This window comes from Rhincodon typus, chromosome 21, assembly GCF_021869965.1.
Source record: "Rhincodon typus isolate 14 chromosome 21, sRhiTyp1.1, whole genome shotgun sequence".
In the NCBI taxonomy this organism is placed as follows: Eukaryota; Metazoa; Chordata; class Chondrichthyes; order Orectolobiformes; family Rhincodontidae; genus Rhincodon; species Rhincodon typus.
The window spans coordinates 4,125,406-4,150,775 of record NC_063352.1 but is presented as its reverse complement, the minus strand read 5'-3'; the positions used below and the strand labels follow the sequence as shown (position 1 = coordinate 4,150,775).

Below are 25,370 nucleotides of genomic sequence, written 5' to 3'. Positions count from 1 at the left end.
CTCATTTTCCTTTTCAATTAACCATCTAAATTCCCATTAAATGCCTCAACTGAACCCACCTCCACCACATTCTCAGGCAGTGCATTTCAGACGCTAACCACATGCTGCATGAAAATGTTTGTTGGTGTATCACTTTTGTTTCTTTTACTAATTACTTTAAATTCTGCATGTTCTCATTCTCAATTGACAAAATTTGTCATGGTAGGCTGGACCAGAAGATTAAGTCGCATGGATCTATGGTAAGTTGGCAAATTAGATATACAAGTCATAGGAAACAGAGGGTAGTTGTGGATATGTGCTTTTCTGACTGGAGGTCTGTGACCAGTGGTGTTCTGCAAGGATCAGTACTGGGACCTCTGTTGTTTGTTATATATATAAATGATTTGGATAAAAATGTGAGTGGTCTAATTAGTAATTTTGCAGATGACACAAAAATTGGTGGAATTGTAAATAATGAGGAAGGTTGTCAAAGAATACAGCAGAATACTGATCATTTAGCAAGTTGGGTGGAGAAATGGCAGAATGAGTTTAATCCAAACAAGTGTGAGGTGATGCATTTGGGAGGTCAAACATAAAAGGAAAATACAATTAATGGCAGGACACTTAAGAGCATTGATGTACAGAGGGATGTTGGGGTCCAAGTCCATAGCTTCCTGAAAGTGGCAACACAAGTGAATGAGGTGATAAAAATGGCATTGGGCATGCTTGCCTTCATTGGTTGGGCCATTGAATGTAAAAGTTGGAAAGTCATGTTACAGCTGTATAAGACTTTAATTTGGCCACATTTGGAGTATTGTGTGCATTCTGGTGCCCACACTATAGGAAGAAAATGGAGGCTTTGGAAAGTGTGCATAAAAGATTAACGTTGCCTCGATTGGAGTGTGTTACAGATAAGGAGAAGTTAGACAAACTTGGATTGTTTTCTTTAGAGCATCAGAGCTGAGGGGCGATCTGATAGATGTATATGAGATTATTAGAGAGACATAGATGGGGTAGATAGTTTGAGTCTTTCTCCCAGGGTGGAAATGTCCAATACTAGAGGGCATGGGTTTAAAGTGGGGAGGTGATGGCCTAGTGGTATTATCACTGTACTGTTAATCCAGAGACCCAGATAACATTCTGGGGACCTGGGTTCGAATCCCGCCACAGCAGATGGTGGAATTTGAATTCAATAAATATCTGGGGTTAAGAGTTTAATGATGACCGTGAATCCATTATCCATTATCCATTGTCGATTGTTGGGAAAAACCCATCTGGTTCACTAATGTCCTGTTGGGAAGGAAGCTGCCATCCATACCTGGTCTGGCCTACATGTGACTCCAGACCCACAGCAATGTGGTTGATTCTTAACTGCCAGGTGGGCAATAAATGCTGCCTGGCCAGCAATGCCCTCATCCTGTGAATGAATTTAAAAAAAAAGGTGAGAGAGGAAATGTCTAATGGAGATATACAATGAAAGTGTTTTTACACAGAGGGTGGTAGGTGCTTGGAATGTGCTGCCAGGGGAGGGGGTAGAAGCAGATATATATGAGCAATGTTTAATTGGCATTTAGACAGACACATGATCAGGCAGGGAATAGAGGGATTCAGACCATCTGCAGGCAGGTGAGATTAGTTTAGAATGGTTGGCCCAGACATGGTGGGCTGAAGGGCCTGTTCCTGTGCTGTACTGTTCGATGTTCTATGTTCTTTCATGAGTGGGAGCGTTTTCTTCCTATTTACTCTGTCCAGACCTCTCAAGACTTTGTACACTCTAATCATTTCTCCTCTCAGTCTTCTCCTCTCCAAGGAGGAGTCCAAGCTTCTCCAAACATTCTTTATAACTGAAATTTCTCATCCCTGGAACCATTCTCAGAAAATTCTTCTCCACACTTCCCAATGCCTTCACTGCCTTCCGGTGCAACACCCAGGGCTGAATGCAATACTCCAATTGAGGCCAAACTAATGTTTTACATAAATTCAATATACCATCCTTGCTTTGTACTCCATGCTTCTACTAATAAAATCAAGAATACTTTATGCTTAGCTAACTACTTTTCTCACTTATCCTACCACCTTTAATGATTCTTGCACATAAACACCCATGTCCCTTTGTTACTGCACCACTTTTAAGGTTGTACCCTTTATGTTATACTGTCTGACCATGTTCTTCCTACCAAAATGTATCACTTCACCATACTCAACATTTAACTTCATCTGTCACTTCTCTGCCCATTCTATCGACTTGTCTATGACTTTGTGAAGTTCTATGCATCCTTCTCAAAGTTTGCAATGCTTTAAATTTCGTATCAGTCACAAATTTTGGAATTCTATCTTTTATATCAAGGTCTAGATCATGAACATTTTTAAGAAAAAACAAGCATTGAGGAGTTAAAGCTTCAGCCATAGTCAATGGTTTTGCAAGTTACTATTCTCACTTTCCTCAGTATCCTTGGATGGATTTAATCTAAATTCAGAGCCTCATCAACTTTAGGTACAGACACCCTATCCAATAACTACTCATCAGTTTTAAATCCTCCTTCTGATTGTATTTTCTCCACTGTCACAATAGTCTAGGTAGTATTTCCCTCCTTGGTAAAGACACCTCTTTCTATTCTCATACTTTTAGTACTCATTGAGAAAACTTTAGGATTCCCTTTTCGGTTAGCTGCCAGTCTTTTTTCATGGTCCCTCTTTGCTTCTCTTATTTGTTATCCCACTATCCCTCAGCCTGGTTTTTAATTAACCTACTTTCTACTGGACATCTGCCATAAGTGCACTTTGTCCTTTTCATCATAATGTCCAGCTCTTTTGTAACCCAGGGAGCTCTGGATTTGTTTATTCCACCTTTCCCTTTCGAAAAAACATAACTGACTGTACCCAGACTGTAAATTCTTTGAGGCAGCTCATTGTTTGTCTAAAGAAAAACCAAAAGAACTGCAAATATTTGAAGTCAGAAATCAGAAGTGAGTTCTGAGGAAGGGTCACTGGACCTGAAATGTTAACTCTGATTTATCTCCACAGATGCTGCCAGACCTGCTGAGCTTTTCCAGCAATTTCTGTTTTAGTTTGTCTTTGTTTGGCTATCATTTTTCTTGCCAGCCTTTGACACCAATTTACTTGACCCAGTTTCATTCTTACTCCACTGAAGTTGGCTTTCTTGCTTTGGAAAAGGAAAGTGAACAATCCATATCATCCAGCTCCACACCTTGTTATCTCAGATTTTCCAGCATCTGCAGTTCCTACTATCTCTAATCCATATCAGTAATCTACGTTAAATAAACTTCAGTAGGCTGTACAAAGGGAATAACTGATCACAAGCTGTGTTCTATGTAAACTGTGTGATATCGTTGTTGAATTTGTGAAATTGCTGAAACCATTTATGAAAACTAATACAACAAAATGGGAAAGTATTGAATATCTAGATATGTCCACAGAGGACATCTAATTCATAGCAAGCTGACATTCTTGAGAAGCGAAGGGGGTTAAGTTAATGAAGGCTTAAAGCTTTAGTCATATATTCAAGTAATAAGCAAAGCCAACAAAGCAGGTGTATGGAGAAATAATACTGTCAGAGGGCTTGAGTAAAAAAAAACAAAAATGCCTCTGAGAGACTTTGGAAAACAAGTTAATATGGGATGCACGGATATTGAAGTGTGGCAATTGTAACAGCATGCTGTAATCTGCATAAGGTGTTCTGTAACCCAGCAAAGTGTTTAACTTTCAGTGTTAAGGCTTCTCTGTAAGTGCATATGAAATCACAGAATCCCTACAGTGTGGAAGCAACCCATCAAGTTCACATTGACCCTCTGAAGAGCATCCCACCCAGATCCACACCCTACCTATCCCTTTAACCCTGCATTTCCCATGGTCAACCCACCTACCCTACACATCTTTGGACTGTGGGAGGAAACCAGAGCACCCAGCAGAAACGCAAGTATACACAGGGAAAATGAGCAAACTCCACACAGACAGTCACCTAAGAATGGAATCAAACCTGGGTCCCTGGTGCTAACCAATGGGCTACTTTGCTGCCCCTGTGATTTGCTGTTCTCCTGAAGTCCTCTCTCAATTTGTCTAGTAACTGTACAACATTAAGCAAGGGTGTGAAAGTTATCAGGGGCAGATGGGTATGGGATTTAAGGTGACAGTCAGTTCAGCCTTTGGAGTTTTGGCAAAGATTTGTAGCTCGGGTTGTGAGTGAGGTTGTTGACTTGCTTGCAGAGCTGGCTTGTTCTTGTTCAGATGTTTCATCACTATGCTGGGTGACATCATCAGTGGAGCCTCCGATGAAGCAATGTTATTCTACTCTGCTTGGAATTTATACTGTCCAGTCCGTTATGGTGAGTAGTGTCATTTCCAGTTTTGATCTATGTGGGTTTGTATATGGGGTCCAATTCTATATGTTTGTTGATTGAAGTCGGGTGGAGAACCATGCCTCTAGGAATTCCCATGCATGTCTATGTTTGGCTTGGACTACTATAGTTACCTTGTCCCAGTTAAACTGATGGCCTTCATTGTCTGAGTGTACTGATATTAAGGAGAGTTCGTTGTGCTGTTTTGCTGCTGGCTGATGTTCATGTATTTTGATGGCTGTTCAGTTCAGCCTTGATTCGACTGAATGGGAGAGCAGGCTCCAGGGACTGAATGGCCTCCTTCTGCTTCTAATGTCCCCGTGTAACAAAATGAATATGGGGATGTGAAAATCAATGCTAGATCAATCATGAGTGTAGCACAGGCAGAGGATTGGATGTCTAAATGGACCATGAGAATATGTAACAAAAATAAAGTCCTGTGGATGCTGCAAATCTGAAATAAAAACAGAAAGTGCTAGAAAAACTCTGCAGGTCTGGCAGTATCTGTGGAGAGAAAGCAGAGTTAGCTCTTCCAAACTGAAGGAGTGGTATTGGACTGGATGTGTAAAGGCAGTTTTGTCGTGTAAATTGCAATTTGCATTTAAAATAAGAGGCATTTTTCTTCCCATGTCATATAGTTCAGGAGGTTGGGAGGATACCTCCTGGTCAGAGACATTGAAAAGACCTGATCTCTCTGCTCTTTCACGGTAACATTCAGCCATAGATGTGTGTGCGCGAAGGGAGCACTCAGAGTATGAACAGATAATATTAGAAGTAAACAGTCTGCTCTCTGGATCCTGTCAAATTTTATCCAATTTGCCTTTATTCGATTTGAGGCTAAAAACTTGCACATCTTACACCGATTAAAAACAACCCCTCAGAATTTTCATCAGAAAATCTGTAAATTGAGTAAGAACCACACTTCGATTTGATCTGAGGTAAATCGAGTGAAAACCATGCAGGTGAAAAAAAGCAGCTCACTCAATGGAACAGTTGTAGTCAAACTGGGTCTAATCCCCTTGATGGAAATTGCTATCAATTCTGCTAGGAGGAGAAAACGACGGTAGAATTGAATTGCGTAATATAAAACAAGGAACTAACTGGAAATTGGAACAAAAACAGAAATTACTGGATAAACTTAGCAGGTTTGGCAGCATCTGTGCAAGGAAACTAGTCTTAACGTTTGGAATCCAGTTCTAAAAAGGTCGCTGAACTCGAAACGAAAACTCTTGTTTTCTCTCCACAGAATTAATTTAGGGTTCATTTAAGTGTTTCAAAACCACAACACAACGCATGAAAGTGGGCGATGAAAACAAATTGCTGAAGAAACTCGTCAGGACCGGCGGCGGCATCTGTTTAATGCTTCCAGTCCTCAATAAAACAAAGACACTGGAAATGTTAAACACAACCTGAAATTGCTGGAGAAACTCAGCAGGAGACTGAGGACTGGAAAAGTTGCACAAAACAAGAAATTGCTCCAGAAACTCATCAGGTCTGGCAGCATCAGTTTATAGTTGCGGATCCAGTGATCCTTTTTCAGCACTCTGCTTTTTCTCTCCACAGATGCTGCCAGACCCGCAGAGTTTCGACAACAATGTCTCGTTTGTGTGACATTTCGGGTCCTCAGTTTCCCGATGAGATTCTCCAGCAATTTCTTGTTTTGTGTAACTTTTCAAGTTCCCGGTTTTCTTGCTGAGTTTCTTCAGCGTTCTCTGTTCTTCTGTCAGTTACAGGGGGGAAGCTATGATGGGGCAGGGGTAGTGCCCCTACTTGTCAGCCAGGAGGCCTGACTTCAAATGTCAGCTCCACATCCCCCCCACCCAGAGTGGGGGTATGTAATGAAATGTGTGAGCAGGTTGGTTTAGGAGAGCCTGGCTGTGGGTGGGACAGGGACAGCCCGCCTCCAGGCTGACGTGGGCCAGGTACAGGGTGCCCAGGTGAGCGCGGGCGGAGCTGGAGGTGCCCTGCTCCGGGACAGAGAGAGGCAGTGCCACGGGGAGCGATGGCGCTACTCCAAGCTGCCCTGGGACGCTGTGCCTGCGCCTTCTGGCTGGCGGTGGCTTTTGACGCGGTGGGACTCACCGTGTTGCTCATCGGCGTCTTCGCCAACATTTTCTTCTACGACTTCCTGATCTACGCCGGCTCCATCGTCATCTTCCTCAGCTTGATCTGGTGGATCTTCTGGTACACGGGCAACATCGAGGTGCCCCAGCACCAACTGGAGGACGACGTGGGCCTGAAGGACAGGATGGGCTTCTTTCACCGCTGGTCCAGCCGCATCTCCACCAGCTTACGCAGGGTCTCCCGGAGATCCGCGTCCATGTCCAGGTCCAGGTCCAGCGGGCACAGACCATCCAACTTGACCGAGGAACCGGTGAAGACCCTCTCAGAGTCAGTGAACGCCGCGCTCAACCCTGAGCAGAGAGAGAGTACCGCGGACACAGCCAACACCCCTCTCTAAACCTGGGTAACTCAATCCCCCTTCTCAATTCTCCCCAGCTAAGCTGAGCTATTAGTGTTGACTCCTTTTCCCAGTGTATTTACTTAAAAGCTAATCATTAACCAGTCCTGCCCTTCGGGAAAGAGCGAGCTTGTTTGACTGTTGTTGCTTGAGTAACTGAAAGGGACGACTTTTTTTCCATCACGCTAGATCTGCGATCAAGCAGACAGGGTCCCTGAAAGTTTCCTATGTAAGCCAGAATGAAAGATAAAGAGGTGTTTTGCTGTGAAGGTTTTTCTACATTGAGGCCATACTTAGAGAGAGGAGAGGACACTATCTCCAGTCCCACTACAAGTTGTTCCTGACATCACAAAGGAGCTGAGTGTGGTCAGGTCCAGTCACAAACCAGTGACCACACACACACACTCACACACACATACATATATACACACACACACTCACACATACATATATACATACACACACTCACACACATACATATATACATACACACACATACACACACACACATACATATATACATACACACTCACACACATACATATATACATACACACATACACACACACTCACACATACATATATACACACACACATACATACACACACATACACATACATACACACACACACACACTCACACATACACACACATACATACACACACACACACACATATACACACACACACTCATACACACATACATACACACACATACACACACATACATACACACACACACACATACACACACACACTCTCACACACACTCACATACACACACACTCACACACACACACTCTCACACACCCACACCCACACACACACTCACATACACACACACATTCATACACACACACTCTCTCTCACACACACACTCACACGCACAAAACAATTACAAAGGTACACACATTACAAACAGGGTGTGCAATTACTCAGCTAACATCCACTACCTTCCCAGCAACCCAGTCAATTCCTCACAATGACCAAAATATATTTACATTCTCTTCCATTTTACTAGTAAATGCAATAACTAAGTTTGATGCATTCTTACAAGCGCCATGAGGATCTCAGTTCACAGGCCCCTTATCTCAGAATTGGTACAGCACAGAAGGAGGTTGTTCAGCCTGCCTTGTCTGTACTGGCTCCCCCAGTGATTGTGTCATTTTCCTGCCTTGCTCCATTGTTTCTACTTAAATACCTGATTCAATTCTCCCCGATGTCACAGGAAAGGTGTGTCATTCTCCTGACAACTGCTTTTGATCACCTAGGAGATCTTCAAGCTTTAGGGCTAGAGGAATGTTGAGGATCTGGGCACTTTCCAGATTGCCCCTCTCCTCCGTTGACCTAGTGTCAGTGTTGTGCTCTTATCAGAGGTGGTTGGTTATCAGGATGTGGAGGTGCTAGTGTTGGACTGGGGAGGACAAGTCAAAAGTCACATGACACCAGGTCATAGTCCAACAGGTTTATTTGAAATCTCAAGCTTTTGGAGTGGCACTGTCAGTGTACCTTCCACTCCCCACCAGCCCATTCTGACACCAATCATGACTGACTCCCTCATGACCAAGAGTGCCTCACACAACTCCTCCCTCACCCCTCACTAAGATGTGACCTCGACATGGAAATTCAATTGGTTTGAGGAATTTTAATTAGTCTTGTGCTTCCAGGTTATGTATGCTGAAAGTAGGTCTACTTGGAGTATCACTGCTGAGGGAGAATTATCTCCCTCTCTTGCACTACAATAGGAATACATTATTACAGTTAATGTCTGGTTCAACCTCAGATTTAATTCTGTTTCATCTTTACCCTTTTATTATTCATTCATGGGATGTGAGCATTACTGACTGGTCCAGCATTTATTGTTTATGCCAAATTGCCTTGAGAAGGTGCTGGTGAGCTGCATTCTAGAAATGCTGCAGTCCATGTGGTCTAGGTAATACCCACTATGCTGTTAAGGAGGGAATTCCAAGTTGTTGACTCAGAAATAGTGAAGGAACAATGAAGTAGTTCCAAATCAGGATGGTGCATGTTAGGAGAGAAATCTGCAGGGGGTGATGTTTCCATACCTCTACTGCCCTTGTCCTTCGAGTTGGTAGTGGTCACAGGTTTAGAAGGTGCCATCAGGGGAACCTTGGGGAGTTACTGCAGTGCATCTTGTCAATGCACACACTTCTGCCATTATGTGTCGGTGGTGGAGGGAGTGAATGTTGAAGCGGGAGGATGAGGCCAGTCAAGCAGCTGCTTTGTGGATTGTTGGAGCTGTACCCAACCAGGCAAGTAGGGAGTATTCTATTACATTCCTGTGTATGCTGGACAAGCTTTGGGGATTTGATGTCACTCAAAATTCCTAACCTCCAACCTTTAAATTTTTTTTTAAAGATTATTATCTGAATGGTGGCAGTCTAGGAAAAAATGAGGTGCAATGAGACGTGGGTGTCATGGTGGAACAACTGCTGAAGGTTGGCATGCAGATTCAGCAGGCAGTGAGGAAAGCTAATGGCATGCTGGCCTTCATAGTGAGAGGATTTGAGTATCGGAGTAAGGATGTCTTGCTGTAGTTATACAGGGCCTTGGTGAGGTTACACCTTGACTATTATGTGCAGTTTTGGTCTCCTAGTCTGAGGAAGGACATTCTTGCTATTGAGGAAGTCCAGCGAAGGTTCATCGGACTGATTCCTGGAATGGCAGGACTGACATATGACAACAGACTGGATCGACTGGGCTTGTACTCGCTGGAATTTAGAAGAATGATGGGGATCTCAAAGAAACAAATAAAATCCTGATAGGACTGAACAGGTTAGATGCGGGAAGAACGTTCCTGATGTTGGGGAAGTCCAGAACTAGGGGTCACAATCTAAGAGTAAGGGGTAAGCCATTCAGGACTGAGGAGAGGAAGAATTTCTTCATTCAGAGAGTTTGAACTTGTGGAATTTTCTACCACAGGAATCTGTTGGGCCCAGTTCATTAGATATATTCAACAGGGAGCTGGATGTGGCCCTGCAGCTAAAGGGATCAAGGAGTATGGGGAGAGGACAGGAATGGGATACTGAGATGGCATGATCAGCCATGATCGCATTGAATGGAGGTGCAGGTTTGAAGGGCCGAATGGCCTACTCCTGTCACTATTTTCTATGTTTCTTTGTTTATTGTCACGCGTACTCAAGTACAAAAGTACAGGAGCACAGTGAAAAGTTTTCAATGTTGCCACTCATGGTGCCATCTTAGGTACAGATACCTAGGTACAAAAACTTAAGAAAGAAATAAGGAACAAAGTTAAAAGTTAAACATTACAGTCACCTGCTCTTGTAACCGATAGTATTAATAAGGCTGGTCCATTTTAGTTTCTGGTCAATGTTAACCCCCAGGGTTTTGATATTGAGGGATTCAGCGATAGTAATGACATTGAACATCAAGGAGTGATGTTTGGATTCTCTCTTCTTGGAGTCGGTCATTGCACGGCACATGCGTAGCATGAATGTTACTTGCCACTTATCAGCTGAAGCCTGAATGGTGTCCGGGTCTTTTTGCTTATGGACGTGAATTGCTTCAGTAACTAAGGAATCATCAATGCTGCTGAACATTGTGCAATCATCAACAAACATCCCCACTTCTATGATGGAGGGAAAGTCATTGATGAAGCAGCTGAAGATGTTTTAACCTATGACACTTACCCTGATGATCTCCTCCAGATGTCCTCTGGGGCTGAGATGATTGAACGCCAACAACCACAACCATCTTCCTTAATGCCAGGTATGACATAACCAGTGGAGAGCTTTTTCCTGATTCCCATTGATTCCAGTTCTTAAAGGACTCCTTGATCCTACACTCTGTTGAATGTAGACTTGATGTCAAGGGCTGTTCCTCTCACTTCACCTCTGGAATTCAACTCTTTTGTCCATGTTTGAACCAAGGCTGTAATGAGGTCAGGAGTTGAGTGACCCTGGAGGAACCCAAACTGAGCACCAGTGTGTAGGTTAGTTACACTGCTTGATAGAACTATCGATGACCTCATCCATCACTTCAATACTGATGATTGAGAGTAGACTGAAATGGTGGTAATTGGCTGGGTTGAATTTGTCCTGTTTTTTGTTTACAGGAACATGCCTGGGTAATTTTCCACATGGTTGGGTAGATGCTAGTGTTGTAACTGAACTGGAACAACTTGGCTAGGGGCGTGGCTAGTTTTGGGACACAAGTCTTCAGTACTATTGCTGGAATGTTGTCAGGGCCTGTAGCCTTTGCAGTATCAGGTTCCTTCACTGTTTCTTGATATCACTTGATATCACATTGAATGAAAGCTGGCATCTGTGACACTTGGGACCTCAGGAGGAGGCTGATCATCCACTTGGCATGTCTGGCTGAAGATTTCTTCAAATGCTTCAGTCTTATCTTTTGAACTGATGCAAAACCATCATTGAGGATGGGGATATTTGTGGTGCCTGCACCTCCTGTTAGTTGTTTCATTATCCACTACCATTCATGACTGGATGTGGCAGGACTGAAGGGCTTAGATCTGATCCGTTAGTTGTGGGATTGCTTAGCCATGTAGATTGGAAGCTGTTTCACCATTTGGCATGCAGGTAATCATTCAAAAGGCAAATGATGGGTATACGAATAGGAAGGGTTTAGAGGAATATGGGCCAAATGTGGGCAAATGGGACTAGATTAATGGAGAATATCTGGTCAGCATTGGTGAGTTGGACTGAAGAGTCTGTTTCCATGCTATACATCTCTATGACTGTAATCCTGTATTGTAGAGTCACCAGTTCAACACCTCATTTTTAAATAGGTGTTGCCCCTGGCCTGGCCTCCTGCAGCCTTCACTGAACAGTCTTCTTGTTTTACTAGTGAAATACTAACTTTGCAACATTTCATATCTCCAGCTATAGTTTTTACAGACCTTTCTGTGACCCATTGTTCATGTTCATATCACATTACTGTTTGATCTCAGTGAACTACATCACCCCTTTCACTATAAGGTTTATATATGTTATTCTTCCTTCTTAGGCAGTTTGGATTAATTTGTTAATTCATTTAGCTGTGCTCTGAGCCTTTGTGGCCTTGCCCCCTCCAAGCCTCGGTAACTTCCTTCAAACTCACAACCCTCTGAGATATCTGCACTTCTCTAATTCTACCCCCTCTGTATTTGCGATTACATTTGCTCTACAATTGGTGGCTGTGCCTTCAGCTGCCTGGACCCAAAGCTCTGCCATTCCCTACCTACTTCTCTCTGCCTTCCTACCTCATTTAAGACATTCTTTAAAATCTATCCCTTTGACCAGGCTTTTGGTTTCTCTGACCTAATATCTCCTCATGTGGCTCAGTTTGTTTTATAATGTCCCTGGGTATTGGGATGTTTCATCACATTAAAAGCGCTATGCCAATCCAGGTTATTGTTGTTGGTGAACTGAGGGTTTCAGGCAGTGAGGATTTTCTGATTTCACTTCCTGTGAACTAATGAGCTCCTGACAGTGTGTGGGATCCTTGAGGTAAAAATTCACTGCGCAGTTAAAAAAAGAGGTATTTTGATTTTTAAAATTTGTTTATGGGATTTGGGTGTCACTGGCCGGGCCAGCAATTATTTACCTATCCCCAATTGCCCTGAAGACTGTGGGGGTGAGTCACCTCCATTTGGTGTAGGGACACCCACTGTGCCTTTATGGAAGGAATTCCAGGATATTGACCCAAAGGCACAGAAGGAACGGTGATGTATTTCCAAGTCAGGATGGTGAGTGGCTTGGAGGGGAACTTTGACTCTGACACCTCTGATGCTGCTGTTTATATCTGTCAGCCAGGGCTCCCTGATTGGACCACATTAACAGCTCCAATCAGGGAACTCATATTCTATGAGGTCCACCTGGCTGACCTTGTTACAATCACTACATCCCTCCCCCTTTGACTCCAAGGCCATAGGTTGTTTCCTTTTTTTGTGGCTCTTCCTGGACCATTTTAGCACTGGATCAGATTCCTTCAACTCTGCCTCTACACGGGCAAAAGGAGTCAAGGCAGCAGCATCTGCCATGTCCACCTCAGATTCTGAGGTCTCTTCAACATTTGAAGGTGAAGGAGATCTCATGGGTTCCGGAACAGTTGCAAAGGCAGTTGTGGAGCCGGGCATGTTTTGCAATTGCACTGTTTACGAGTAAGCAGCTTTCATATGATCCACATGCTTGTTCAGGACTGTTGCACCTACCAGAATTTTATACATCACTGGACCTGACTTCATGTTGACCATGCTTCTTACCCATGCAGGCTATTCTTGTGGTTCCTACACCAAACTTTGTCCCCTGTAGTAAACTGTCTCTCTCGCTTAGTGGAGTCTTGTGTCTGGCAGTGACATTCTTGATACTGTTTCACTTCGACACCAGGTCTGGGAAGATGAGATTTAACCTGATGTGGAGTCTTCTCCCTATTAGCAACTCTACTGGAGCTATCCCCACAGTTGCATGAGGGGTGGTCCTATAACAAATATGAATCGGGACAGTTTGGTATGTAGTAAAGCTGTGGGCTCTTTCTTTAAGCCTGTCTTCAAAGTGTGGACTGCTCTTTCTGCCAAACCATTGAATGATGGATGGTATGGAGCTGCCCTTATATATCAAATATGATTTGACTTTAGGAAATACTCAAATTCCCTCTTGGTAAACGATGGCCCATTATCTGTGACCAACACTTCTGGGAGTCCATGTATTGCAAAAGATGCGTACAGTTTTTTTATCATCGTCCCCATGTTTGATGAATGAACTCCTTGCACATCCACAATGACCAAGAACGTTGAGCCCATGAAAGGATCTGTGTAGTTGATGTGCAACCAAATCCAGGGTTTACCTGGCCATTCCAACAAATATGGGAAGCTGCTGGCAGTAATTTTTGTCCTTGTTGGCATTCCGGGCACTGCCTCACCAATGTAGCTATGTCTGCACCCAATCCTGGCCACCAGACATAAATTCTCAGCAACAGCTTCATTTTGGAAACCCCTAGATGACCCTGGTGGAATTGTTTGTATTTGGCGGTGACCTTTACTCAGGACAATCACTCTTGCTCCCCATAATAATATACTGTCCTCGACTGTGAGCTGGTCTCACCGGGTCCAAAAAAGTTTCAATTCTGGTTGTGATGGCCCTTTGGTTTTCTCCGTCACCACCAGCTGTTTTAAGTTTTGCCAGGATTGGATCTTCCTGCATCCAAAGTCTGATATTGTCACCTGTGACTGGAAGTGTGTCCAGAAAATGTAAAACCATTCAGACTTTTCCATTGGCAGTACCACCGGTGGTGTATTGGACAGTGGCAGGTGGGTGAATGCATCTGCATTTACGATTTGGCCTCCCAGATGGTGTTCCAACTTGTAATTATACACATTTAGTATCAGAGCCCACCACTGAATTCGGCTGAAGCTATGGGCAGCACTACCTTGTCCTCTTTAACTAGACTTAGCAGGGGTTTGTTATTACAAATTTATGTCTGTAAAGTTATTGTTGGAACTTCCTGACTCCAAATATGACTCCAAACCTTCCTTCTCTATTTGGATGTATTTATGCTTTGCATTAGCCAAAGTCCTGGATGCTATTGGGCATTTCACTCCATTGGGCCACCTGTGAGCTAATACCATCCCGATGCCATATGGGGAGGCATCACTTGGGATCATAGTGTGTCGATACTTTAGACAATGATAGCTGTTTCTTCACTTCCCCTGAAAGCTATGGCTTGGCTATGTGACCATTTTGAAGGCTGACCCTTTTTTAAGGAGTTGATACAAAGGTGTCAGGATGGAGGCCAGGTTATGTATGAACTTTCTGTAATCATTCACCAGCCCAAGGAAAAACCTAAGCTCTGGTACAGATGTGGGAGCCATGGCATCTTTGATTGCACTCACTTTTATGGGTATAACCTAGTCTTGCTGACTTTGTAGCCTATGTAGGTCACTTGGGGTGTCTGGAACATACATTTTTCCCTTCTAAGGAGTACACTTGCCTGGGAGAAATGTCTAAGGACTATGTCCAAGTTCTCTAAGTTGTCTTAATTGGTCTTCCCTGTATTTAGCACATCATTTAAATAAATGGCGACCTAGGGTAGACCTTGTAAAATGTTTTCCATCATCTGCTGAAAAATTGCACAGGCCGATGATACCGCAAATGGCAGTCTTGTATATTGGTCAAACCCTTATGGCTATTAATTGTAGCTTACTTCTGGGAATTCTCATCTAACTGCAATTGCAAGTATGCCTGGCTCATGTCCAGCTTCATGAAAGACAGCCCCCCTGCCAACTTTGTGTATAAATCCTCTATGCAAGGGATTGGATATTTATCCAGCTGTGAAAAATGGTTTACCGTTTGTTTAAAATCCCTACAAAGACAAACTGACCTAGCGGGTTTCGCAATCAGTATGACTGGTGCTGCCCATTCCACAAACTGGACTGGTTTGATGCTTCCTTCACTTTCTAGCCTTCTGATATCTGCCTCTACTTGTAAGGTAAATGGCACTGGGGGGGCCTTGCAGAATCGTAGAATTGCTTCTTGGTCAACATACAAGTGGCCTTGGCCCTTTTGATACTCCTTCGACATTCCTGATATATCTCTGGGTATTTAATTAGGACTTCACTCAGGCAGCCATTTTCTTATTGAAAAAGATTGAGCCAATCTAGATGAATCTTTCTCAACCAATTTCTCCCCATCAAGCTTGAGACCGAGCCTTTTACTAGTCAGTCGTAACTGAACCAGCTGCTTCTCATAAGAGACTAGAACCCAAGTTGTGCCCTTAATCTGTAAAGGTTCCCCAGTATAGGTTCCCAGTCTAGCAGAGGTCTTGCATAAACTTAAAGGGATGGAGTCCAGAGCAAATTTTGTTAAAGTCTGGTTCTGCGATTACTGAAATGGCCGTGCTGGTATCAACCTCCATTAGAACTGGGTGACCTTTTAATTAGACGTTTACTTTGATTGGTTCTGATTTGGATGTTGCTAAACAATTTAACTGCTCCAAACCTGATGTAGGTAGACTTTCCAGGGTGTGCACTCTCCTGGAAGCTAGCCTAGATCAAGTGGGACTCTTTTGCTGTCTCAAGTCAGCATACTGGCAGCAACTACAATGGGTTGCCAGCCTGGATCCTGAAGAAAATTCGAACTGTTTGGCTGAGGCTTGGCTTTGTTTTGGAATTTTGATGTAAGCCGACCTACAATCCCTCTGATCAGGATATGTCCTGAGTGAGGCTATACAGTTACTGTCACTCAAGTGGTGTTCTCCAAGCTCAGTCAGACTGGCAAGGGTGTCCACTTCCATTGGAAGACCCTGCAAGTCATATGCCCCACTTGCCACATTTTCCAATAATAAAGCCAGTTGAAGTGCCTGTTCGAAGTTCAGTTTGGCTTCAGCTAGTGACACTGAAGGAGTGGCAATTTATTTCCAAGTCAGGATGGTGAGTGGCTTGCCATGTTTTAGCTGTTATAGCCAAAGAGACAATGTTGCCTTTGGTCAGACTGCCGTTTCTTGTCTCATGCAGCCCCTACAGGGTTGCCTTGGAGGAACTTCCCATCAGAATGGTTGGTTAGGTATTTGCTTCTCACAGTGATACCACCAGTGGTCTGCTGTTCCAGTTTTCTTTAGGAAGAAGAACCCTGATCAATAGCAAATCTTAGTAGCTCTCTCTGCAGATGTAGCCTCGTATGTACAAGCAGGTGGCCATAGAATGTCCCTTGGCTAGCTGATCTCCCCTGGCATTCTTCTTTTCCTGAGCATGTCCAATTGATGGATTTAATTCTAACATCAGTGACTGACATTTGGAGTTTCTCAAAAACAGTGAGCATGGATTGGTGATAGGTTGACTGACTTCTTTGGTTGAATTTATTGAATGAGTTACTAGCAAGCTGGATAAGGGATGTTGTACATTTAGATTTCTAGAAGGCATGTTTTAAGGCTTTGAACAAGATATTATTAAAATAAGTGCAGGCGAGGTGAGGACCATGTGAAAGGCAGACAGAGACAGAGCTAGATTCATTGGAACTGTTTGGAATTGGTTCTTGCTTTGAGGAGCTCAGTGTTTGGTGTGAGTCTGGTAAGTGGTTAAGCACTTTTGGATTCTTAAATTTTAACATGGTGCACAAATGGGTGATAAAGTGGAGGCAATGGCCTTGTTGTAGTATTGCTGGACTGTTAATCCAGAGACCCAGAGAGCATTCTGGGGACCCGGGTTCGAATCCCGCCATGACAGCTGGTGGAATTTGAACTGAGTAAAATATCTGGAATTAAGAATAATGACTATGTATCCATTGTTGATTGTTGGAAAAACCCACCTGGTTCACTAATGTCCTTTACAGAAGGAAACTGCCATCCTTACCTGGTCTTGTATATGCCTCCAGACCAACAGCAATATGGTTGACTCTGAACTGCGCTCTGGCAATTAGGGATGGACAATAAATGCTGCTTAGCCAGCAATGTCCTCATCCCATTAATGAATAAAGAAAAAAAGAATAAAGTTAATAAAATATATAAAAGGCAACATAAGTAAGTGAATAACATAATTAAAACTCATTAAGACTCGCAGTTGAAGAAATGTGTCAAGGTTGCAACATGCTGCTCCGGGATACCATTGTCATCCACAGAAAACATGTCTGCGATAAATCAAGTTTGAGAATTTATTGCACAGAGTGGAGACTGAACTACAGACATAAGAACATAACAAATAGGAGCAGGAGTAGACCATTCAGCCCCCTAAGCCTGTTCCATTATTTGATATGATCACGATTGATCTCATCTTGGCTTCAACTCCACTTTCCTTCCCATTCTCCATAACTCTTCGACCCGTTACTAATTCAATTCTGGCTGTCGCCTTCTTAAATTTACTCAACGTCCCAGTATCCACCATACTCTGGCATAGCGAATTCCACAGATTTACAACTCTTTGAGAGAAGTAATTTCTTCTCATCTCTGTTTTAAATTTGCCAGTCCTTATCCTAAAACTATCATTCTTAATTGCCCCACATGAGTAAACATCCTCTCTATATCTACTTTATCAATCCCCTTCAGCAATAAGACCATAAGAAGCAGAATTAGGCCAGATGGTCCAAAGAATCTGCTTGCCATTCAGTCATTGTTGATATGTTTCTCAACCCCATTCTCCTGTCTTTTCCCTCTAACCATTGATCCCCTTACTAATCAGAACCTATCTATCTCTGTCTTAAATATACCCAATGATGTGACCTCCACAGCTTTCTATGGCAATGAATTCCACAGATTCACCACCCTCTGGCTGAAGAATATCGTCCTCATCTCAATTCCACAAGGTTACCCCTTCACTCTGAGGTTACTGTCTCAGGTCCTAGTCTCTCCTAGTGGAAACATCTTCTCCAACTCCACTCTTGGGTTTTATTTATTCATGGGATGAGGGCATCACTGGCTATGCCAGCATTTATTGCCAATCAAAGAAAGCAGTTAAGAGTCAACCACATTGCTGTGGGTTTGGAGTCTCATGTACTCCAGCCCAGGTAGGGACAGCAGTCTCCTTTTCCAGAGGACATTAGTGAACTAGATGGGCACTTCCAACAATCGATAATGAATTCATGGTCATCATTAAACTCTTAATTCCAGATTTTTACTTATATTGAATTCAAATTCCACCATCTGGCGTGGTGGGATTCAAATCTGGGTCCCCAGAACATTAGCTGGCTCTCTGTATTAACAATCCAATGATAATACCACTAGGCCATTACCTCTTCTTTCCAGGCATCTCAGTATTCTACAAGTTTGAATCAGATCCCATCTAAACCCCAGTGAGTACAGACCCAGAGTCCTATACCTCTTCTCATATGACAAGCTTTTCATTCTTGGGGTCATTCTTGTAAACCTCCTCTGGACCCCCTCCAACACCAGCATATCCTCCCTTAGATACAGGCCAAAATTGCTCTTAATATTTCAAATGCAGCCTGAAGAGAGCCTTATACAGCCTCAGCTTTACATCTCTGCTCTTGTAATCTAGCCCTCTTGAAATGGTTGCAATAATATGCCTCAATTAAATCTCTTCTCATTCTTCTAAACTCCAAAGAGTATAGGCCTAAACTGTTCAATCTGTTTTTATAAGACAACCCCTCATCTCTGGAATCAATCCAGTGAACCTCTTCTGAATTGCCTCCAATACAACTACATCCCTTCTCAAGTAAGGGGAACAAAACTGTACATAATACACCAGGTGCAGTTTCATTAATGCTTTGAATAATTAATGCAATGCTTTCCTACTTTTTTACTCTAATCTTTTATCAACAAATGCTAACATTCCATTTGCCTTCATTATTACCTGCTGAACTTGTGTACTGGTTTTCTGCGATTTATGCATAAGGACGGCCAGATCCCTCTGCACCAAAGCACTTTGAAGTTTCTCTCCATTTAGACACTGTGCTACATTGAGATTGGAAGGATGCCTGAATTCTTTGTGCCAGGAAGCAGTCAGACTACTTAGTGTAGGGACTTATGATTTGGTCAGTGGTCAGGGACAGAAGGTGTGATAGTGGTTGAGGCAGGTAAAGGGACCCAGAGGACAGGAGTGCAGGAATGTAAGCCTCAGCAATTGTCCAATAGGTTTGAGGTCTGTCAGCCTGTCTGGATAAGAGAGGGGCTGCTGGATGGATGAACAAACTGACCATGGTACTATGGTCCAGAAAGCTGTTCAAGTGTGGGAGCAACCTAAAGTGTAATAACAGTATAGTGACGGGAATTGAAACCCTTCTCTGCAACAGAGATGGCAGTGTTGCCTGCCCAGTGCCAGGGTTTGGGAAATCTGCTCAGGCTGGGAAGGAACTTGAAGCAGGAAGAGTAGCATCCAGTGATTGTGGCTCATGTACGTACCAACTGAAAAAATATCAGATTGGCAATACTAGTCTGGATTAGTTCATGGTAAGCTTTTGAGGTAGTTTTTTAGAGATGCACATTTTGGACCTGACCAGAAAGAAAGTTATATTTAGTTTGGTATTGTGCAATGTGATAGCATTAATTCATGACCTCAGAGTTAAGGCTAGGTATGTGCAGCCACAACATGATTAAATTTTACTTCCAGATCGAAAAGGAGTAGACCTAAATAAGGGCAACTATGTGGGTATGAAAGCTGAGGTAGCTGATGTGAACTTGGATACTAGGCAAAGGGATAGATCAATAGTGATACGACAGACATTTAAGGGGATACTTCAAAATACAGAATAAGTATATTCCTGCAATAAAAAACATTCTAAAGGAATTAACTCCCAAACCGTCACCCCATCTGTAGTTAACTAAGAAGTAAGGGAAAGAATCAAGCTTAAGGGAAAAGCATATACCTGCAAAGATAAGGCAGGTCAGATGATAAGTCAGAATTAAAGGAATGGCAAAGACCTATTAAAAAGTTAATGAGGAGGAGGAAATTAGAGTATGACAGGAAACAGGATAGGAACACTAAAATAGTATAAAAAGTATTTAAAATGGAAAAGAGTAAGTTAAATGAGCCTTGGTCCTATCATGAGTGAAAATGGGGAGTTAATAGATAAAGAAATGGCAGATGACATGAACAAATATTTTGCTTCTCTCTTCACTGTAGAGGATACAAAACCATTCCAGAAATAGCTGCAAATCAAAAGATGGAATGAGAAAGAAAGTAAGCATAATTACAATTACAAGGGAAATGGTACCGAGCAAATTGATGGAGCTGTAGGAAACAAGCTTCTGGATGCAGATGGACTTCATCTAAGGGTCTTAAAGGAGGTGGTCAGTGAGCTGGTGGATGCATTGGTGTATCCAAACTCCCTAGATTCAGGAAAGAGTCCACTGGACCGGAAAGTAGCAAATATAACTCCTCTATTCAAGAAGGGGACGGAGTAGACACAGAAATTATAGGTGGGTTAGCTTAACATTGGGCATGGGTAGGTGTTAGAATCAATCATTAAAGAGATTGTAGCTGGGCATTTTAAAAAAAACTGAGGCAATCAGGAAGAGTCAGCGTGGTTTTGGCAAAGGGAAATCATGTTTAACCAATTTATTGTAATTCCTTAAAAGAATAACGTGCTGCAGATAAAGGGGAGTCTGTCTACATATTGCACTTGGATTTTCAGAAGGCATTTGATAAGGTGCTACATCAAAGGTAATTGCAGAAAATAAAAGCTCATGGTGTAGGGTTAATGTATTAGCATGGTTAGAAGATTGGCTGGCAGAAACCAGAGCGAATGCATGAATAGTTCTCAGGCTGATTGGCAAGATGTGATGTGTAGAGTCCCAGAGCCTCTTCCTTTGTGTCTAGGCATGAAAACATACACTTCACTCTGAATAGATTTTGACTTGAGCACCTATCCCTATGGCAACCAGGTCACATCGGGTTATCTTTGGGCAGATTTAGGAGGCCACATTGCGCTCCCTAAACTGCACAATTTTACCTTGAATTATGTTTAAAACATAATTGTTCAACATGCATAGCAATGTAAACAGTAGTGTAAATCCAGAATCTTTCACAAAGAAAGCTATGGATGCAGGGACAATTTAAACTTTTAAGACAGAGATCAATAGATTATTAAAAACCAAAAGAACTGCAGATGCTGTAATTCAGGAACAAAAACAAAGTTGCTGGAAAAGCTCAGCAGGTCTGGCAGCATCTGTGGAGGAGAAAACAGAGTTAACGTTCCGGGTCCGGTGACCCTTCCTCAGGGATCTAATCTATTGTCTCAATAGATTATTGTCAGGTAACAGTTTCAAGAGACATGGACCAATGATGGATATATGGAGTTGAGTGATTTAACTGAACTCTGGAATGGTCTGAAAGAGCTGAATTGCTTGCTCTTGTCTTTTCTTGTATCTACAATGCCTGAGCTATGCAGGAGCCCTTTACTGAGGTGTTTTTGTTCTCAAAAACATATGCATGGCTTAAGCAATGATCACTGAACAGTGACCAACAATGGAGATCCTGCTTAATTTCTCACCCATTTACTCCAGGAGTATCAGTAACTGGCTCTATTGACAATTGGTAGACAAACAGGAGGCTGGAAGAACACAGCAAGCCAGGCAAGCATCTGGAGAAAAGGAGCAGTCAATGTTTTAGGTAGAATGCTTTTTCAGGATGTGGGGGTAGGGGGAGCTGCAGATAACGAGAGGAGGGAGGGGTGGAAGCAGAATGATGGTGATAGGTGGACACTGGTAGTAGGTACAACTTAGTTGGTCAATGGGAGGGATGAATCCAGTTGGTGGCTGAAAGGAAGGGTCAGAAGGTTGGCTGTTACGGGCCAGGCGAAAATGCTCAGCAGAATGGTCACCTAGTCTACATTTGGTCTTAATGATGTAAACAAGACCACATCGGGAACACCAGATGCAGTAGACTAGTTTGGAAGCGATGCAGGTAAAGCTTTGTCTCACTTGGAAGGACTGTTTAGGGCCCTAATTTGAGTGGTTGGTAGGGAGTGTGGTGTGAACTAAGGAGTGGTGAAGGGAATGGTCCTTGCAGAAGGCAGAGAGGTGGGGGAGTAGATGATGTTCCGGGTGATGGGATCTAATTGGAGTTGGCAGAAGTGTTTGAGGATGATACGTTGGATGCGGAGGCTAGTTGGGTGGAAAGTGAGGACAAGGGGGACCCTATCTTTATTATGTTTGGAAGAGGGGTGGTTAAGAGCTCTGGGGAATGGAAGAGGCATGGTGGAGGGCTGTCTGGATGACAGGGTGGAAAAAGAACATTGTTTAAAAAAGGCAGACATCCGGGATGCTTGGGAGTAGTACATCTCCTTTGCGGAGCAGATGCAACAGTGACGGAGGAACTGGGAAAATAGGATGGAGTTTTGCAGGGTACAGGGTGGGAGGAGGTGAAGACTAGATAGCCATGGGAGTCTGTGGGTTTCTCTTTATCTGCAGCTCCCAGTCCTGAAGAAGGGTTATACCGGAAATGTTGACTGTTCCTTCCCTCCAGATGCTGCTTGGCTTGCTCTGTTCTTCCAGCCTCCTATTTGTCTACCTTGGATTCCAGAATCTGCAGTTTTATTGTCTCTAGTGTCAAGTGGTTGAGATCAGCGCTGAAAATATACAGGAGGCGGATTTGCCCAGAAAAATGAATCACAGAGGTGACCAAGTAGAAAGGCCCCCTCACGTGGAACTGAGTTCTTGAAAATAGCTGGTCTTCCAATCACAGGTTGCTTCTGGCCCATATTTGTCACTGATGGGCTCATAGAGAACTCAACAGCAACAAGTGTGAAAGTGAAATGGGGACTTTGGGAGGGGAATTTGTAAGGAGAGGAGGATGGTAGGAGTCTGAAGGGAGAGGCTGAGGTAGGGGTGTAGGGAGGGGAGAGTTAGTCTGTACAGAGAGGTGGTGGGAAGAGCGGAGGGAAGAGGAGGAAAGGAGTCTGGAGGGAGAGCTGGGAACAGGAGGGTAGGGTACAGTAGTGGTGAGAGGGAGAGGCCAGAGGCAGGAAATGTTTCTGTATGGACATGAACAGAAAAGGGGTAGACAGTCTGTATGGAGAGGCTGTGGGGGAAGTTTGTAGAGAAAGACCAAAATGAGGATGTGAGTCTGCAGGGAGAATTGGAGGTTGGGAGGGGGAAGGGGAAGCGAGACTATAGGAGAGGGCGAGATGGGGGAGCAAATCAGCAGGGAGGAGAAAGGAGTGAGCAAATAGTTAGTTGGGAAAAGTGGGTAGAAAGGAAGATGTTCAGAGTATAGAGAAGGAATGGCTACGAAAGGGAGGTATGGAAGTTGTCAACAGAGGAATACCTAGCTAACTAACAGCTAAGGAAAATGTGAAGTCACAGATAATGAATCCATCATAAATTGTGTTTTTGATGAAATGTGAGTCAGTTATTGAAAAAAAATCTTTTGTTGCTAACTTATGGCAATTGCCTTCTGCCAATTTAAATACTGTGGTATGTAGGAAATTTAAGCTTTCCTATTGTGTTGTGGCTTTCAATGGAAGGTTGATCATTTTTAAGGATATCAATGAGCTCTTTTAATTCTTCTCTGAGCCCAATAACTTGCATGTCAGCACAAAAACAGGTGTATTGCTGATAAAAGACACCTTTTGTTGAAGTTTTTCATATTGCATGCAACAGGACAATTCACAAGAATTCCCAAAGTAAAGGGAAAACTACATTTATACTGAAAGACAAGAGCGTGTTTACTGGCAAATTGATTCTGATTGGTAGAGGCATTTCCTTTAAGAATGCACCAGTTAACGATGACTGACAGTTAATTGCCAAGTGTTGTTTACATTTTGTTCACTGTTTGATAAGACCCACTAGTCTTTGGGATGTACGACCTACATGTCTGGCATCGCACTGGTACTCAAATACTGAATTACATATTTGTGTGATAGGCAGCACATTGTTTTGGTTTGATGGTAGCATCTTGCTATGGCGAACATCACTTATGTTGCTACGACATAGTAGCAATATGAAACAGCTAGCTTCATCTGTTTATCAAATGATTGAGATACTTTACCCTTCAAGCACCTTCTGAGGTAGACTGGGCACTTTTCAGGACCGAAAATGACAGTTTTAAGTCTGTTCTCTAATCTCATACAACATATATATTGCTTTCCCTTTTCTTTGATATTTCCTGTAAGTTTTGCACAGAGCAGCAATCAAATAGGGAATTTGCCAGCTCCACATCAAACATGTCAGCAGTAGAGATAAAAGCTTCATTTTAGTGAGAACTAAATTGACTTTTGGATTGGGAAGTGGTTCTGTCCACTGTACTTTGATTCTTTCTTACAATAGCCTGTCAATTGTGGTAATATTTCTTTCTGACAACCTAAATTCTCTACCAACTAATACAATTAATGATTGTTCACAGAATAATTTGTATGTGCATAGAAACTAATTCTAATTTATATTTTTTACAGAACCTGTTACTAGCCTCAAAGGGATCAGTATCGAAGTCTGAATGCTGACTGTCAGGATGATGTTTATTTAAAATTATTATAGCATCTTTAACAAGAAAGATTCAACATTTTTGGCTATAGTCAAAGCATTAAAGCCTGTTGATCAATGAGTGTGTATACACTCCTAATTATGAATTATTCCACTGGACTGGATTGATTATTTTAATTGCTCTTTGACAACTGTATTGCACTTAATTGTATTTATTGGTTCGCTCTGGCGAATTAGATAAAATGTATTTTGCACATCAAAATGTAATAAACATTTTTATAACAATGGTATTGCAAATAATCAGATTTACTGTCATGTATTTTCATGGGGTTTGGGACAGATAGAAATATTATGGTTTATCCTCATCAATCAATTTTTGAGGGACACTAGGTGAGCTTAACACACTGTTAAAATGCAGCTACACCTCATTCAACAAAGTGTAACTTTTTCAAGGTTTTTGCAGAGAGACAAATAGTGTAAAAAGGCAATTTGACATTAATTCCAATTAATTGCAATTTCGGAAGGAGTCAAATGGTGCATCCTGAGGGAAAGTATAGAATCGCTGACAGCAATTCTTGCACTTTAGACATTTTGCTATATATGTGTGGAGTCCAGGTGTTGCTATTAGTTTCAAAGAAGCAATGATAGTTAATGATAACGGCTTCATTGGCATTTCTACTTAAAAGCCATGCCTATAATTAATAACAGCAAAACAGTTATCCTAATTTTT

The 25,370-nt window shown here is 42.6% G+C and overlaps 1 protein-coding gene across 1 annotated transcript; it reads left to right on the top strand.

The window, feature by feature from the left end:
• The first annotated feature begins 6,246 nt into the window (after nt 1-6,246).
• si:dkeyp-72e1.6 (transmembrane protein 238-like) lies at nt 6,247-24,928 on the top strand. Its single transcript, XM_048609260.1, has 2 exons — nt 6,247-6,801; nt 24,613-24,928. The coding sequence occupies exon 1, from the start codon at nt 6,337-6,339 to the stop codon at nt 6,793-6,795; it is 459 nt and encodes a 152-aa protein (XP_048465217.1). The 5' UTR covers nt 6,247-6,336; the 3' UTR covers nt 6,796-6,801; nt 24,613-24,928.
• Nucleotides 24,929-25,370: the final 442 nt, after the last annotated feature.

Excerpts from the sequence above, each read along its gene's own strand:
- si:dkeyp-72e1.6 (XM_048609260.1), top strand. The coding sequence starts at position 6,337 with ATGGCGCTACTCCAAGCTGCCCTGGGACGCTGTGCCTGCGCCTTCTGG.